We start from the raw sequence: 17,088 nt of genomic DNA, 5'->3' as shown, positions 1-17,088 counted from the left end.
TCATTCGCGAGTGAAAGGTATTAAAGACTGTGCATTGTGTAAATCATAGTTTATCATCAGTTAAATCAGGCTATTAACACCGAATCACTGATATATAGAGTACCGGAAAAATAAATGTTGGTAAACGGCAACAAAATCAAGATGATCAAGATTTTTTTTTTCCAAAGCACACTCCACGGGTACCATGAATACTTAATTACCAAACAAACAAACCAAAAAAACCCCAAAAAAACAAAAAACCAAACAAAGAAAAAAAATCACATAATAACACCTTTCAGTCAATCTCGTTGTACACTTGAGAGTCTGATTCTCAGAGTGCTCAACTTTCTGGCAACAGTGGATACAAAATGCTATCGCACAAGAGCGTTCACACAGCAAAGGGAGAAAGGGGAAGTGGGTCACACTGTGTCATGAACATATTTGTATATTTGTATGCATGTCGATGATTGTCCTACCTTCATCACACACACACACACACACACACACACACACACACACACACACACACACACACACAAACTGACAAGTTCTCTCATCAAATCTACACTTGTGGCTTGTTAACAGTCAACTGCTGATGTCAATCATATACATTAAGTCTTAAAGCCAGAAAAGCTTGCACAATGTGAGATGCAAAGGCTGCTAATTCAAAGCTCAGAAAAATGCTGCTTCAACAGTGTTTTTCTTATATGATTCAATCGTGTCTGCTTACATCACCTCTAAGGACTTGACAGTAGTTGAAAACAATAAATTTTGTATTTGTTACAAATATATGTTCCACAAGGATGCTCTGAAAGAGTGAAGAAGTCACAACATTTCAGGAAAAAGTTTATACCAAGCTTGAGGTTCAAATTAAAGCGGGGCAAAAAGGAACAGAAGGTGGAGGAGGGGGGGGGTGGGGGGGGGGGGGCAGTACATATTTTTTCTCGGTTTTCATACAGGGATATATATACACACAAAGATCACTGTGAACTCAGGAGAAAGATCAGATGACACTGAGACATGAGCAACACGGTAATTCCAACTTTTCAGGCAGAGTAACACACAAGCTCAATGGCAACACAGAAACCCATCTCCTCCCTCTGAACACAAAACCTGACCAATGGGAAGACATGCCACTGACCTTCCTTGTACACAGCCACCCTGTCAATGCCTCCATCTTCCTGTCTGATAAACTGCATCAGGTCCCCCAGGGTGTGTGAGACAGGTTTCATGGTGAACTCACAGCTCTCCCGCCTTGACGGTAAAGGCACTGACACCACCGGCAGTCCATCCCGGAACTGAACTGTCACCTCTAGAAAATCAACAGATTTTTTTTTTCATACAAGAATACAAGACAAAAACAAAAAACAAAACAAAAAACCCCACTAAAAACAACAACAAAAAACAACAATAACAACAAAAGCAACAAAACAATTAACATGATTATCTATCTCCAATTCTTAAAATCAAAAATAAAAGAAACTGCTCTCCTGTTGTGTCTGTTCCAGACGATAGTCAGCTGTCAAATCTGTTCCACACATCTGGCAACCATAGTTACTTCTTTCAAGTCCACAAAAGATCAAAGGGTTTCACTTGTTTTCATTACAATAAAAATTCTCTATGGCTTGCTTTGGTTGCAATCAAAATTCTTTATTGCTTGCTTTAGCTGCAGTCAGCTTGCTTTGGTGGTAATCAAAAGATAACACTGCTTACTTTAGTTGTAATGAAAATACTGTATGGGCAGCTTTGGTTATAATTAAAATACTCTATCGCTTGCTTGGCTTTGGTTGCAATCAAAACATTCTACAGCTTACTTTGGTTGTAAACAAAATACTCTATAGTTTGCTTTGGTTGCAATTAAAATACTCTGCAGCTGACTTTGGCTCTAATCAAAATAATCTACCACTTAGTTTGACTCCGTGCGTGCATGCATGCGTGCGTGTGTGCATGTGTGTGTGAGCTCCTTTGCTGTTCAGAGTTATCACTGTTTCTTTTCTGTTTATATGTTTTATTTTCTTGGAAACAGCTGTATAAACCTGATGAAGCAATTATCAGGAATGCTGGGAAATTCAGCAGTGGAAATTATGAGTGTGTATGCGCACACGCACATGTGCGACTGTGTGTGTGTGCATGTGTGTCTTTGTGAATATGTGTGTGTGTACTTTAATCTTCATATTCTTAACCAACTAATTCACTTGCTGACTTGGGCTCAAAGGCTAAAAACCACAGCCACAATAAACCAGTCTTCTCCATCTATCCCAAGATAATTAACAATTTTGTTTCTGCCTCATGTTTAAATAATAGAAACAGGTGACCAAATCTTGTAATGGTTATGATCAGGTCTAACAGAGAATGGAATGCCATCAATACATGTAATGATGTAGATTATAACTTTTTTTTTTCTTTTTCTCCTTAAGCAAAAGCAAGGGAACGGCTAAAAGGCATGTTCTTTATGGAGTTCATCCTTGAAGCCATTGTGTGTTATGATTTTGACAAACAAACCAAGTTTACAATCCACCTGGCTGCAGAACATACACAAAGAAAAACTTCTCTTCTTATGGAACAAATACATAACATACCCAGAGGGCAGAGAGGAAGAGCATGAACATGGACAATATAAAAGGAAAAGAATGCAATCTGATGGGACAATGTTATGGCTATGGAAAGCAACAAACAGAGAGTCTCCAGCCACCTAGGAAATAAGAGCTGACAAGCTGAACTTAATGTGCAAATACTTGTCAATATGCAATGAGAAGTAATATAAAGAGAGATGAAAAAGATCAATTTACTGAAGAGATTTCAACCTTTGGGCAGAATGAAATGCTCAAGCTACACAGAGCAAAAAGTCTCCTGGGGTGCTCAAGCTACACAGAGCAAAAAGTCTCCTGGCGGTCCTGCTCCATTGTGGGAGTAATTGTGTTGACAGACCAAACTTCTCTTCTACTTGAACAAATTCCCCTAGGCAACCAGATGTGATGGAGATGGTGTGAAGATGAAAAAGGTCAACAAACTCAACACGGAAGTTTGACTCTACCAATAAGATGCTAACACCCATTGCTATCAAAGAACACAAATCTCCTATTTCCCCAGACACCATAGAGTTGACAAACCAAATGCCACTCCCACTAAGACAAACAGACAACAGGGGACAATATGCATGTGGGTGGAGGGGTAATGGGGAGGAAGGGGGGGAGGGGGTATGGAGGGAGGGCAGGTGGAGGGGGGTCAGGGGAGGGGTGTTGGGGGGGGGGGGGGCAGAGGGCATGAAGATGGAGCAGATCAATAAACTCCATGGAGAGGGGCCCAGAGGACCTGACCACTGCCAACAGACTGATCACTTGTCTGTCAATACACGCCTGCCTTTTCCCCTCTATGCGTCCTAGTGTTTTAGCCTTCAACTTTAACACGTCATGCGCTGTTTGACACATATGCGAGATATATTCTCCTCTTTCTTGTTTTTCATTTTTTTGTTTCTATTTGAAATTCTTGCACGCGCACGCACACACACACACACACACACACACATTCATGCAGCACGAACATTTATATGAACACACACAAAAAAACAACAACAGAATGAAACAATACTGTTTTAAGGCACTCACCATTGCGATACAGGACTTGAGTGCAGTAGAATGAACATGGACATGCTGAGGCCACCAAAGCCTGATTAAAAACCTGCAACCAATATTTGAATAATAAATCAACAGCAACAAATATGTTACTGATGAACAATGCTACTGCTGATGATGATGACAGTGATGCTGAAAAAGAGTATATGTCATGTTTATGCTCCTCATCAGTGCTCTCTTCCTGATGTAAAAATAACATGTGTGTTGTGGTGATATCTAGGAGGGACTAAGGAGAAAAGTCCAGGTATATGGGATTGTGTGTGCATGCATGTACTTGTGTGTGTGTGTGTGTGTGTGTGTGTGTGTGTGTGTGTGTGTGTATGCATAAATGCAAGGGCATGTATGCATTGCATACATACATGTACTAACATTCATTTCAATGACCCTCTACTGGGTCTGGTAATAATTTTTTGTTGGACATTCACACACACACACACAGAGTGACATATATATATATATATATATATATATATATATGTGTGTGTGTGTGTGTGTGTGTGTGTGTGTGTGTGTGTGTGACATCCCTTCCAGACACATACTGTTGGTATTTCATAATTCTGTATTTTGAGTTATTCCCCCCCCCCCCAAAAAAAAAAAAAAAAATATATATATATATATATATATATCCAGGCTTCAACCTGAGGTGAGTCTATATGTACACAACAATTACAGAACAGTAAATAATATAAACTTTTTAAAATTTGCATGCAGGGATACGATAACTAATAAGTTAACAAGGTTGTATTGTATTGTATTACTTTTTTTTTCAACAGATTTCTGTGTGTGAAATTTGGGCTGCTCTCCCAGGTGAGAGCCCATTACCACAATGTAGTGCCACCCTTATGGGAAAATGGAAACAAAGCATGAAATAAAGAAATGCAATCAGTGAGAACATGAAATATATGGAAATGTACAAATAAACTGCATGCTTAATCTTGTTCTTAAAACTGAGGCTTGGGAAAAACACAGAGATCTATTCTCATGGAGAGAGACTTGAGATACATATATCTCAATCCTAGTACAGAGAGGGTCAGGGCAGAGAGTAGGAGATGGTGGTTGTGTGCGGGGTGGTGAAATGAAGGACCCAGTGAAAGAATTAGAAAATAAGAGAGGCGGAAACAGAAACTGAGCGACAGACTGAAAAAGTGGTAAGACTGGTCGACCTTTCGATTCTTGCATTTTTGTACTTTTCCCCTCAAATTTACACTTATACTTTTTGGTTTTTGCTAGACGACTTGATCTTTCTAACGACTCCCATGCCGTATTTTCATTCAGATGAGCGGATAACGGACGAACGGATAAGCCGGGCCACGCCCACGCATTGCATTCCGTTCACTCATTGCCCACTGACTGGCCTGAAGTGTCCGATCAATGTGTCCCTTAACTTCTTTATTCCCAACTTCTACGAGGCAGATATTATATGAAATTTCGTGGTCACTTTAATATTATTTTATTCCTACATAATACCTTGAATTTGTAATTGAGTGTATGAACGGATAAAAAGGAAGCGAAATTAAAATGTGTCGATCACTTTCTTTCCGACTGTTCCATTGCACGATTCAAGCAAACCGCGACTACTAGGAGACAGCCAGCCAGTCTTCTCGCCAAACACTGCTCCAGGTTATTGTGACCAACTACAAACTTAGTCAACTGCGATAACAACCATCTATTTCGAACATAAATCGTGCAACAAATTCGACAGTGAAAAAGCATTACCTGTAATTTTCCTGATGATGACCGACATCGTTTTTTTACAAACGGTCCTTGCAGAAAACTCTTGCGTAGCAGAAGACGCAGCGTTGAAACAGCCATGATTACAATCGCAGACTGCAGACGCGTTTCTCAACGAGATTTTGCGAGAACAAGTGCTTGCTTGCGAAAGGACGCAGACATATTGTTGGCTTTCGTTTTGTTGACACGCGGATTGCTGTATTTATATTTGTGAACTATGACCGATATTCGGCAGAGAGTTCGCCAGACAGATGGAAGTGAACAGAACAGAGCGGTTCGTATGAACAAGCTGATGATATTATATATGATCTACTCAGCATGGCTATGTTGTTTTTTTCTGGAAATGATTTCTAAAGTTCCGCTGAAGAGCTACAGTTACAGATAGCGTGATTCGTTGTCCACCACACAACCAGAACTTGGTGTTAACTTAGCGTAACCAGTTCAAATGAAACGGTAGCACGGTTGACGTTTTAGAACTAAGGGTTTTTTTCCTTAGATCATGCACGCCGATTATTATTAGTATTATTTTAACATTATTGTTTTTTGTATGTGTTGTTTGTGTGTGCTTATCAAGCATGTAAATAGCTGCAAAGGGTTTTTACAGCCTGTACTGGCAGTGGTAGGTTTCAGTCTCTATCACCTCACCTCTCAATGAATCTGCTTGTGTAGGGAGGAAGGAGAGGGTTGCAGGTTGTACATTTGCTCCTTTGATAGCCTCCCAGAAGTCGGTGCACTTAAATTCATGATCCAGACTTATTCTGTAGACTCAGCAGCATCCACATGTTCATATAACTTTAGTTTAACATTGTCGTGTCACCACAAGGCCACCCCACCAATAAAGACCAGGCATGGCTGTTGGGTCACTTGAGTGGTGTTAAATGGTGACTGCCTTGATTCAACTTTTCAAGTTTCAATATTTGTTGGGTACACCTATTGTGCCCCCCCCCCCATCTCATAGACTTATAGAGACAAGAATAACCCAGTCACAGAGCACCATATCTGGAGTTGAAATATCTACCATGTCCCATAAATCAAATGACAAGCCCCTTGAATCTACCGTCACCAAAGTATTGCACTATTTGCAGCTACAAGACTCAGTACTCACCACATATGGAAGTGGAGGAAAGGTCTAAACCAGTCAATGTCACAATGAGAGCAGCTTGTGAATGACCATATTGCTATGGAAATAGGTTTGATACTGCAACAACCATCTACCTGAAGATCTAGTCATCAGCCCCATCCACATGTAATATGCGGCTTCTGTTCAAACGTACGTGTGTGTGAGAGAGAGAGAGAGTGTATGTGTGTGTGTGCGTGCATGCATGCGTGTGTGTGTGTGCAGTGCGTGCATGTGTGATTATGCACAAGTTTTTATATTGATATATATATGCACTTGTATGTATCCTAATTTCTACTGTATCTGTGTTTGTGTATGATTTTCGATTTATGTTTATACCTTGTTGTGTCATATTGTTATACCAATATTCCTTGTGACCCCAGTACACTTGGTAATAAAGACATAATTCTATTCTGTTTTATTCTGTGCTACGTTCACATTATATATATTTATATGAATGCCAAATTAAGTCCCAAACTGGTCAAAGATAGAGAGACTGCATTGTTTGTCAGGAAATCAGAGGAACTGGATGATACATGACTGTGGGGCCCTGGTCTTCCCAATTTGCCCCTTCGTACACTCAACTGTGGTGAACGTCAAACCCAACCACCTCCTGCCCTTTGCTTTTGCTCTTGATGAAAAGTGTAAGGGTCTGGAAAGCCCTTGTTTTACTTGTATTTAGTAATTTTACCATACCCTCAGCTCAGCACTCTCTATGTTTGTTGAAATGGATGGAACAGTTCCATTACCAGATATTTATAAAGTCAAGAATGTAAACCTTGAAGCATTATCAGCTTTACTGCCAAAAGAATGAATTGAGAGTGAAACAAGGAGCAATGATTTATCCTTCATTGGTCAAAAATGTATACATAGATGAGATCACTGCACCAGTGCTGCTTAATTGTTGGTTTGTCATAAGCAACAGATAACAGTGGCTTTAGTCATTCACCTGGCCAGACAGTAACACCTGTATAATTATAGAGCCCAAGTCAGCAGGCAGCTCTAACAGTCTAATCAAGAGTACAGGCTTTAGCAGTGCTCAGCATCTGAACATTGATTTTGTATATTGATCCTGCATACATACTGTGTTGAATCAGTGACTCAGCACCAGTATGTAGAACTATCTGCTCTAGTTTGTGGATGCTTGGTGATTAACACTGATCATTCCCTGTGGACTGCCAACACCTGGGACTGACAGAACAAGCCTTGGTGTGGCAGTGTGTGGGAGTCAGGATATGTGGCGTGGGGGTAATGCCACTGAAACAGCTCAGAAGATGGGGCAGCATAATAAAAGGAAAATACTGAATGAAAATAGCTAGAGAACTACAGATTAGGGATTTTTAGATAGAAATGATTTGGTCACTAAACTAATAAAAAGCATGATTATATAAGAGTACAGAAATGTGAAAATAGATCTGAATGCTAAATTTTGGGGTACCTGTGTTTTGGTGTGCAGAAAGCACCAGAAGGGCAGGTGTCAGAGAGTGAGGAGGAAGATGTGATCGCGGAGCCCAATGTAGAGTCTGTGAGAAGCCAGCTGCCACAGGCCACAGACAAGACGACAGAGTCATTGGATACTGCCCTCAAATATCTGCCACCACGGTTAGTACTTTGCATGATGAATGTTTCTTGAGGTGGTGTTACCCAAGATTGTTAGGACTCCCGGTCCCATCATATTACCAGTATTGTGCAATTAAATTTTTCCATGTTTGATTTCTTTTCAGCAGGAGGGAAAACAGATACTTCAAAAAGTTATGCTGTAAACTTTTTGCGATTAGTGCTGTCTGCATGTGTGGCGATTGTTGATATATAAATTTATTCAAAGTGACATTGTGTCCGATTCAGTCAATGATTAAGTTTTGCAGATGTGATCAGTTTCTGTCCTGCCACTGGACAATGGGATTGTAGTTTCTGTTTCAACATCATCTGAAACGAAGCCATTATTTTCACTTGCCTCAAGTCATACACTTACGGAATTGAATAAAAATGCATTTTGCCTGGTACATCATTTATTCTTTATCTTTTACTTGTTAATATTACAAAGAAAGAAAACCATATCATGAATATATTCAGTAATGCATAAATCATCTGATTAGTTTCAGTTTCAGTTTGTCAGGAAGGGGTCTCTGTGTTTAGACAAATCCATACGCTTCACCACATTTGGTTGGCAGATGCCTGACTAGCAACGTAATCAATTGTGCTTAGTCAGGCCTTTAGTACATGAATATATTTAGATTTGTTTAAACATAGTATACCTTGTTTTGTTTCTGGGCTTGATACAACTTTTGATTATTTTTTTTTCACAATGTTCCGTTGTTCGTCTGATTGATGACGAACTGCAAGGAAACAGTGGCAGCCATTATATTGTTTTATTTTTCAGAGTTTTAAATTGCATTTGCAATTTTTTTCTGAGTCTAAGAGAAATCTACAAAAGGCCTTTAAGCATGACTGATTTTACAGAAAAAAGTCAAGTAACTGACTGGCTGCCACATCAGTGGGTCATTTCAAAATTGTATGCTTCAGTGACCGATGACTGATTGTATGCATCAGTGACTGATGACAGACATGAAACTTAAACCCTGTACCACAATCACCCTCCCCCGTTTCATGCACACCCCCTCACCCCATCTTTCTTTCTCACCAACTTCCTCTCTCCTTTCCTTACACCATAGTCTGTACCATACTTGGAGTGATGGTCTAGAGGTAATGCGTCCGCCTAGGAAGCAAGAGAATCTGAGCGCACTGGTTCAAATCACGGCTCAGCCGCCGATAATTTCTCCCTCTCCATTAGACCTTGAGTGGTGGTCTGGACGCTAGTCATTCCGATGAGACGATAAACCGAGGTCCTGTGTGCAGCATGCACTTAGCGCACATAAAAGAACCCACAGCAACAAAAGGGTTATTCCTGGAAAAATTCTGCAGAAAAATCCACTTCGATAGGAAAAATAAATAAAACTGCATGCAGGAAAAAATACAGGAGAGTCAAGGCCTTCAAGACTCACTTGTGATACACTTTAAAAAAAAAAAAAATCTAATCGTTAAGATGTGTTCTGTATTTGTTATTATAAAATGTGTTCTGTATTTGTTATTATAAAACTTCGGGTTAAGAGAAAAAGAAAAAAAAAGTCCTAACAGCAGATTTGAACCCCACGTGTTCCGATGAGAAGAAACTGTCTTACCCATTACACTATCGTGGCTCCTTAACTGACGTTCAAAAATATAACATTTAAACATGCTTTTTTAAAGGGCGATAAATCGATTGCGGTATTCGCAGTGAGAACGCTGTTTAAATCATATTATTCTGGTGTATCTTGGGCATTCAAAAAATCTTTAAGGGCAATTAAAAATTCTTTTTAAGTCCACGGTAAAGGAGACATGGCTGTCGCCGCAATCACACTGCAACATTTAGCTGTTTTCTCTGGATCTAGATAGATGTACAAGTTCAGTTATACCTGGTTGACACGGTCGATTCAATTTCTCTTTCATGTTCATTCTAGTTTTATTGTTTTAAAGTTGATATGAAAATTGAGTATTTTGTTAAACTAATAACATGTAGAGCCAAGTACAAGTACTTCTAAACGTCGTATGAAGTGAAAAGGACTTCATTTTGAAAAGTCAAGACTGGAAATGTTTGCGTTTCATCAATTCAAGGGTATTAACTCTCATGGTTTATTATTTTTAACTGTGAATTCCAACTCATTCTGTGGATATTTTTATGGCAGTTTGGGGCATAATCCAGTAAGTGATGAGGCGTTCACAAATCTTTCTCAGAATAAATATTTAAGTTTAACGGTCTCCTTCTCCAACTTCCATCACATGTTATTGTGTATTGTCGATTGAAAATAGGACTGAACGGGCAGGTCAACAACTTGAAACAAAATGGCGTCGTTCGTATTCGCAAAGAATATGAGCACACGCTTTGAATATGTATAAATATGTGTACACAATTGATTTTTGCCCATGACCTTCAGGGCTCAGCCAATAGATCTCTAAAGTCCACTCGTCGTATTGATTTTAGTATTTTCCGAAAAAGACCACATGGGCGAATGAACATAGTGAAAGCCCTGTACACTGAGAGTAAAACACACAGTCTATTTATGTATTGAGTATAATTTCAAAATGTAATGTTTAAGATGAGAAAGATCAGTTTAAAGCAAATTAACCCCTCTAGCATTAGTTAAAGATTAATTTCCCTTTTTTACTATCTGCACAAAAGACATGCAAAATAAATATAACTTCCATGCTTAGCAAAAGAAGTTCCTGTTTGAACAAAAAATGATAAAAATGACTGCTCTTGTTGTGTCAGAATATCAGATCAAAGTGCCAAGTTTAGAGAATAAAAAAAAAATAAATAAAAATAACAGTAAATTCAGTTTGCATATAATTTGGCTTCTTTTTTTTTCTTTTTTTCTTTTTTGCCCATCCCAGAGGTGTAATATTGTTTTAAACAAGATGACTGGAAAGAACTGAATTTTTCCTATTTTTATGCCTAATTTGGTGTCAACTGACACCAAAGTATTCGCAGAGAAAATGGCAATGTTAAAGTTTACCACGGACACACACACACACACACACAACCGAACACAAGGTTAAAACATAGACTCACTTTGTTTACACAAGTGAGTCAAAAAAATGGGTGGCGCTGTAGTTTAGCAACGCGCTCTCCATGGGGAGAGCAGCCTGAATTTCACACAGAGAAATCTGTTGTGAAAAAAAGAAATACAAATACAAATACTTCTCCCTTCTCCCTCCTCCCCTCCCGTTGCATGTATAGAATAGAAATGGAAGAAGGGATAGAGTTAGAGGTGATATGCTGAGAGTGACGGAGGGTCAAAGTCCAGTTCTTAGTAAGTATATGTATCACCAAACATGGAGTATAATACAAACTCCTCCTTTCTGTTGAAGGGTCAGTCACATATCAAAGGGCAATGTGGATAGCCCTTTTTCCATGCAGTTACTATGTAGATGTACAGAGCTGCACTGTCTACCTTCTCTGGAACTATGTTGTATCTTTGGTTTCTGCTTTCCTTAGTCATATTTATTGTGTCATTGTTACCCATAATTTGAATGCCAATATACACACGCACACACGAACATTGTCAAGACAGACGATATTGGTTAAATGTTGACATTGCTTTTTCTTTTTTGTCCAAATTTGATTCTTTTGAATTGTCTGATGCCCCCACACCCTACCCCCACCCCTCTGGTTTCAGACAAAAGGCCATTATAGCTCTCAGGCTAAAAGGAAACATTGTTCTTTTGTGTGTTTGTGTGCATGTTTGCAAGTTAAAAAAAAAAAAAAACACCAAAAAAATACCTGCACAGTTCTTAGGTTGCAAACAAGAAGTTTTTGTCAGCTTCAGGGGGGCTTGTCCCTCCCCCCATCCCCCATTGAGGCCCCCGCACCTTGGCTGCAGTACATTTTTTTGTTTCAGTCCCTCTCACATTGCTGATTCATTGTTGGACTGAGTATAGAATTGGACATTCCATATTATAATTGGCTGCAGATGGCGAAACTGGGTCATCCGTGGCATCTTCACATGGGTGATGCTGTTTGCCTTTGCCTTAGTGATCTACATTGGACCCCTCGCTCTTGTTTTGGTGGTGAGTTCATCTTCCAGCTGCTTTGATATATGATTTTATGTTGCATCAGTTGCTTTTATTCTGCATCAGTGCATGTCTTGTATTTCAGTTCATCTTTTGAAAAAGCTTGGTGTAGATGTGTCATCCAGATATGTTGACATAAGGTTTCCTTCTGTAATGCCATCATTAAGTAGCAATGCTAAAATTATTGTACTCATTTGTTTTGTTATGAATGCAAAGTTGAATACATTGCACAAATTGATAGGTCAGAAGCAATCAGTTTGTTAACCATAATGTTCTTCATCAGTCAGTCAGTATGAGATTCAGAATATTTCTTGAAAAATATTTTCCCTTTGATTGCCAGACTTAACAAATGTTGGTTTTTGATTTTTTTTCTTTTTTCTTTCGGGTTTACCAAAAGGTATCAGATAAAAAGTGTAATCTTGAAAGTTTTTATGAAGATAGATCAACAAGTTCTTCGCCTCACCAAGAAACTTGACTCTTTCCTACTTTTCAATATACTATATAGTCTCCCCTGACTGCAATGCACTTTGTCCAACAATGTTCAAGCATTGCTATCCCTGTATGGAAGAAGATTGCATCTTGCGCCTCCAAAAGTGCCTCAACGGCATGAAAGACATATCATCATTCCCATAACAGCACCCAATAAGATGGGATTTCAATTTGAGGAACAGGAAGAAGTCAGATGTAACCAGGTCTGGTGAGTAAGGGCGGTGGGGCAAAAGTTGGCAGCCTAAGCCACTGCCATTTACACAATGTGAACTGGTGCATTATCCTGCAGCAAAAAGACCCCTGCTTAACTCTGCGTTTTTGACTCACTTACGTAAACAAAGTGAGTCTATGTTATAACCTGGTGTTTGATTGTTTGTTCGTGTGTGTGTATGTCTGTGTGTCCGTGGTAAACTTTAACATTGCCATTTTCTCTGGAAATACTTTGTCTGCCAATACCAAATTTGGCTTGAAGTTAAACATACATAGGGAAAAAAAATCTTCACAGTCATACCAAGAATAGGTTGTACATCTCCCGAATTTAGCAGTATTTTCAAATCATGAACAGTTTATTTTGTTGATCTTTGTTCCGGATTCCGAAAACCGCTGTTACTCCTTTGCAGCTGCCCAGTTGTCTGGTGAGAATATGCCATGACCTTGTTTTTCTTGGTCACAATTAAAAGCAAAGAAATACACATTCTGGACAGAACATGTACAGTGACACTAACTACATCATTTGCGTATTTACTGCATATGAATATTCTAAAGTGGACACTGAATTAACCAGAATGAACAGAAAAGAAAATTTGAATGGACCATTTCACTGAGTGAAGGTGAGCGTCGTACACAGGGCATTGGTCAGTGCCACTTGACAAAACATGTTGCAAAACCTGACGCAATGTCTCCTTTACCACGGAATTAAAAAAATTTCTTGAATAATCATTGATGTATTTACTGCATGTGAATGTTTTAAAGTGGATACTGAATTAACTTAAATGAACAGAAAAAAGAAATTGAATAGACGGTGTCGTAGTTTCACAGTGAGTTGTCGAACACAGATTTCTGCAGATCTGTAAAAACGTACATATATTGCAGTGTTTTTGAGGCGATGGGAACGTCTCCTTTACCTCAGACATGAAAGAAATTTTCAAATGCCCAAGATATACTAAAATAACATGATTTAAACGGTGTTACCACTTTGCTGCCAATGTTACCACTTCACTACCAATGTCAATTAATTCTGCTAAAAGAAGATGATTAAATAATAATTTTTGAATGTCAGCATTGAACCATCATTAGCGTAGTGGATAAAACGACTCATTCTCGACCAAAACAATGAAACATCCATGGTTCGAATCTGCATAAAAGCCTTTTTTCTTTTACTTTTTGACTCACTTGTGTAAACAAAGTGAGTCTATATTTTAACCCGGTGTTCGGTTGTCTGTGTGTGTGTGTCTGTGTGTCTGTGGTAAACTTTAACATTGCCATTTTCTCTGCAAATACTTTGTCAGTCGACACCAAATTAGGCATAAAAATAGGAAAAATTCAGTTCTTTCCAGTCATCTTGTTTAAAACAATATTGCACCTCTGGGATGGGCACAAAAAAAATAAAAAATGAAGCCTAATTATATGCAAACTGCATTTACTGTTGTATTCATATTTTTTGTATTCTCTAAACTTGGCACTTTGATCTGATATTCTGACCCAACAACAAGAGCAGTCATTATTATCATTTTTTGTTCAAACAGGAACTTCTTTTGCTAAGCATGGAAGTTTTATTTATTTTGCAAACGTTTTGGTGCAGATAGTAAAAAAGGGAAATTACTCTATTACTAGGGGACTTAATTTGCTTTAAACTGATCTTTCTCATCTTAAACATTACATTTTGAAACAAGAGAGGCAAGGCCTTCAAGACTCACTTGTGATGCACTTTTTAAAAAACATCCAGGCTTTTTATGTATTGAGTATAATTTCAAAATGTAATGTTTAAGATGAGAAAGATCAGTTAAAAGCAAACTAAGTCCCCCAGCAGAGTAATTTCCCTTGTTTTACTGTCTGCAACAAAACGTTTGCAATAAACAAAACTTCCGTGCTTAGCAAAAGAAGTTCCTGTTTAAACAAAAAATGATAATAATGACAGATCTTTTGTTGGGTCAAATATCAGATCAAAGTACCAAGTTTAGAGAATATAAAAAATATAAATATAACAGTAAATGCATTATACTCAATACATAAAAAGCTTGGATTTTTTTTTTAAGTGTATCACAAGTGAGTCTTGAAGGCCTTGCCTCTCTTGTTTTTTTAACGTGAAGCTGCGTATAATCATAATAATGAATAGAGAACACTATTTTTTTTTTTTAAAGTTTTTATTTCTATTTTTTTCCTTTTTTTTTTTTTTACTTCTTTAAGTGTATATCACAAGTGAGTCTTTAAGGCCTTGCCTTTCATGTTCTGTGATGGCTTCTTTTAATTTGACACAGTTCTTAGGCATAGTAGTTGCCAGTGATGTGGGACCCTTTTGCAGTTAGTCAATCATGATTCCCTTGCAGTTCCAGAAAACAGAAGCCATGACCTTTCCAACAGATGCCACCTGTTTGAATTTCTTAGGATGTTGATAGCCAAGGTGCTTCCATTGCTTGCTTTGCTCTTTTAATTCAAGCTTAAAGTGGTAAACCAACGTTTCATCATCTTCATTTGTCAGCTTTGACTTTCACATTCACTTGTATAGACAAGTGGGCTTTAACATGTATGACAATTCTTACCCCCACCATGCAGGCAGTAATACTCAGTTTTCAGGAGGTGCATGTCAGGTATGTTCTTGTGTCCATAAGCCACTGAATGTGGATTACAGGATATTTAATGTGTGTATTTGATCTTCTGTATGTGTATACATATGAAAGGTTTTCAGGCACTAGCAGGTCTGCACATCTGTTGACCTGGGAGATTGGAAAAATCTCCACCCTTTACTCACCAGGTGCTATGATTGGGATTTGAACCTAGGACCCTCAGATTGAAAATCCATCCCTTTAACCACTTGCCTCTTTTGCCCATCACGTTTCATATTGGGTGACAATTCTCTGAAAGAAATTAGTGGGATGTGCCTTGAAACGAACCAGAAGATACCTTGAAGTTTCAAGTCTGGCCAGTTTCTGATTTGGCATCAGCATTCTGGGCACCTGTCTTACAGACAGCTTACTCATCTCTAAGATGTCAGTCAGGATAGTCTCCACTGAACCCTAACTGATACCCATAGCCTTGGCTATTTGTGCAACAGACAGACACCTGTCATACAAGACCATGCAATGAATGGCTTCCACTTGATCATCAGTGGTTGTGGATTCAGTGCAGCCAGACCTTGGGTCATCTTCTGTGATCTCACTGTTTTCAGTTTCAGTTTCTGAAAGAGGTGTCACTACATTCGAACAAATCCATATACTCTACACCACATCTGCTTGGCGTATGCCTGACCAGCAGCATAACCCATTGCACTAAGTCAAGCTTTGAGTGCATACATATATATTTATGTACCTATCAGAGTGGATTTCTTGTACATAATTTTGCCAGAGGACAACACTTGTTGCCATGGATTTTTTTCAGTGCGCCAAGTGTGTGCTGCATACAGGACCTCAGTATATCGTCTCATCTGAATGACTAGACACTCAGTTTGATTTTCCAGTCAGACTTGGGAGAAAGGGTGAAAATGGGGTTCAAACCCAGACCCTCAAGGACTCTGTATTGGCAGATGAGCATTTTAACCATTCTGCCACCTTCCTTATCTCCCTGCCCCACCTGAATTAAGCAGCGCACCTCTTGGTTGTTGAACAAGAAAGGGAGTCAGGACCAAGGTCTTTACCATGTCTTTGTGGATGGTCTTGGGTGTCATGCCCTTTCTCTGCAAATGCTAGATTACCGCACATGCTTCAGATTACTGCACATGTTTCTTTTTTGTGTTTTTGCTTTTTAGCTACCCTTGGCAACTCTCAAAGACATTCACCTGCAAATGAATATAGACAGGTACTTCTAACTTTGTGAATAACCTTTGAAGAGATTTGGTTTATAGTTGTGATCGTGTTTTACAGTTAGTGCCATTGCTTCTAGGTTAGGCTTAGAATTTTCTGATCTAACCTAATCAAACAAATGTCTCAATTTCCACTCATAGGCAGGCTTGTTATGAGGTTTGCACTTGAGCCTCACCATTATCATCAGTGTAATTTCCACAATTGGGGTTTTTTATTCATCAACATTAGTATAATTACAGCATGCCTTGTAATATATTTTCATCAAATCTTACACAAATACATCGGTTGAAAGCGATTATTCTTGTGGGAAGTGTGTCATTTCTTTGGGTCTGTAGGCTGAATAAGGAACCAAAGTGCACAAAAACATGGCAGTGCTTGGTTAGGAAGAGCAGCAGACAATGAAAATATTAAAATCAGTAAAGTTTGTGCAGTTCAATTCACATTTAGATTTACAGAGCCAAACAAATCAGATACTTCCCATAAGAATCTTCACTCATAACAGACATTTGTGTAAGCT

At 38.7% G+C, this 17,088-nt stretch overlaps 2 protein-coding genes across 4 annotated transcripts in view; one reads left to right on the top strand and one right to left on the bottom strand.

The window, feature by feature from the left end:
- Positions 1–5,446, bottom strand: part of LOC143292968 (calcium uniporter protein, mitochondrial-like) — a 59,705-nt gene extending 54,259 nt beyond the window's left edge. Inside the window, exons 1-3 of the mRNA XM_076603695.1 lie at positions 5,328–5,446; positions 3,585–3,657; positions 1,121–1,291 (exon numbers count right to left, since the gene is read on the bottom strand). Of these exons, the coding sequence (XP_076459810.1) occupies positions 1,121–1,291; positions 3,585–3,657; positions 5,328–5,423 (340 nt within the window). The 5' untranslated portion in view covers positions 5,424–5,446. The remainder of the gene's footprint in view (positions 1–1,120; positions 1,292–3,584; positions 3,658–5,327) is intronic.
- Positions 5,447–5,476: 30 nt separating this feature from the next.
- LOC143292966 (phosphatidate cytidylyltransferase, photoreceptor-specific-like) overlaps positions 5,477–17,088 on the top strand; it is a 41,465-nt gene continuing 29,853 nt past the window's right edge. For all 3 annotated transcript variants that reach the window (XR_013056699.1, XM_076603693.1, XM_076603691.1), the window contains exons 1-3: positions 5,477–5,616; positions 7,916–8,061; positions 11,967–12,063. Coding sequence is in view for 2 of the 3 variants with exons in the window: in XM_076603693.1 (XP_076459808.1) it covers positions 5,560–5,616; positions 7,916–8,061; positions 11,967–12,063 (300 nt within the window). In the remaining variant the exon portion in view is untranslated. The remainder of the gene's footprint in view (positions 5,617–7,915; positions 8,062–11,966; positions 12,064–17,088) is intronic.

The sequence above is a fragment of the Babylonia areolata genome, chromosome 18 (assembly GCF_041734735.1).
Source record: "Babylonia areolata isolate BAREFJ2019XMU chromosome 18, ASM4173473v1, whole genome shotgun sequence".
In the NCBI taxonomy this organism is placed as follows: domain Eukaryota; kingdom Metazoa; phylum Mollusca; class Gastropoda; order Neogastropoda; family Buccinidae; genus Babylonia; species Babylonia areolata.
The sequence above is the reverse complement of the archived record's forward strand: the minus strand, read 5'-3'. Positions and strand labels throughout refer to the sequence as shown.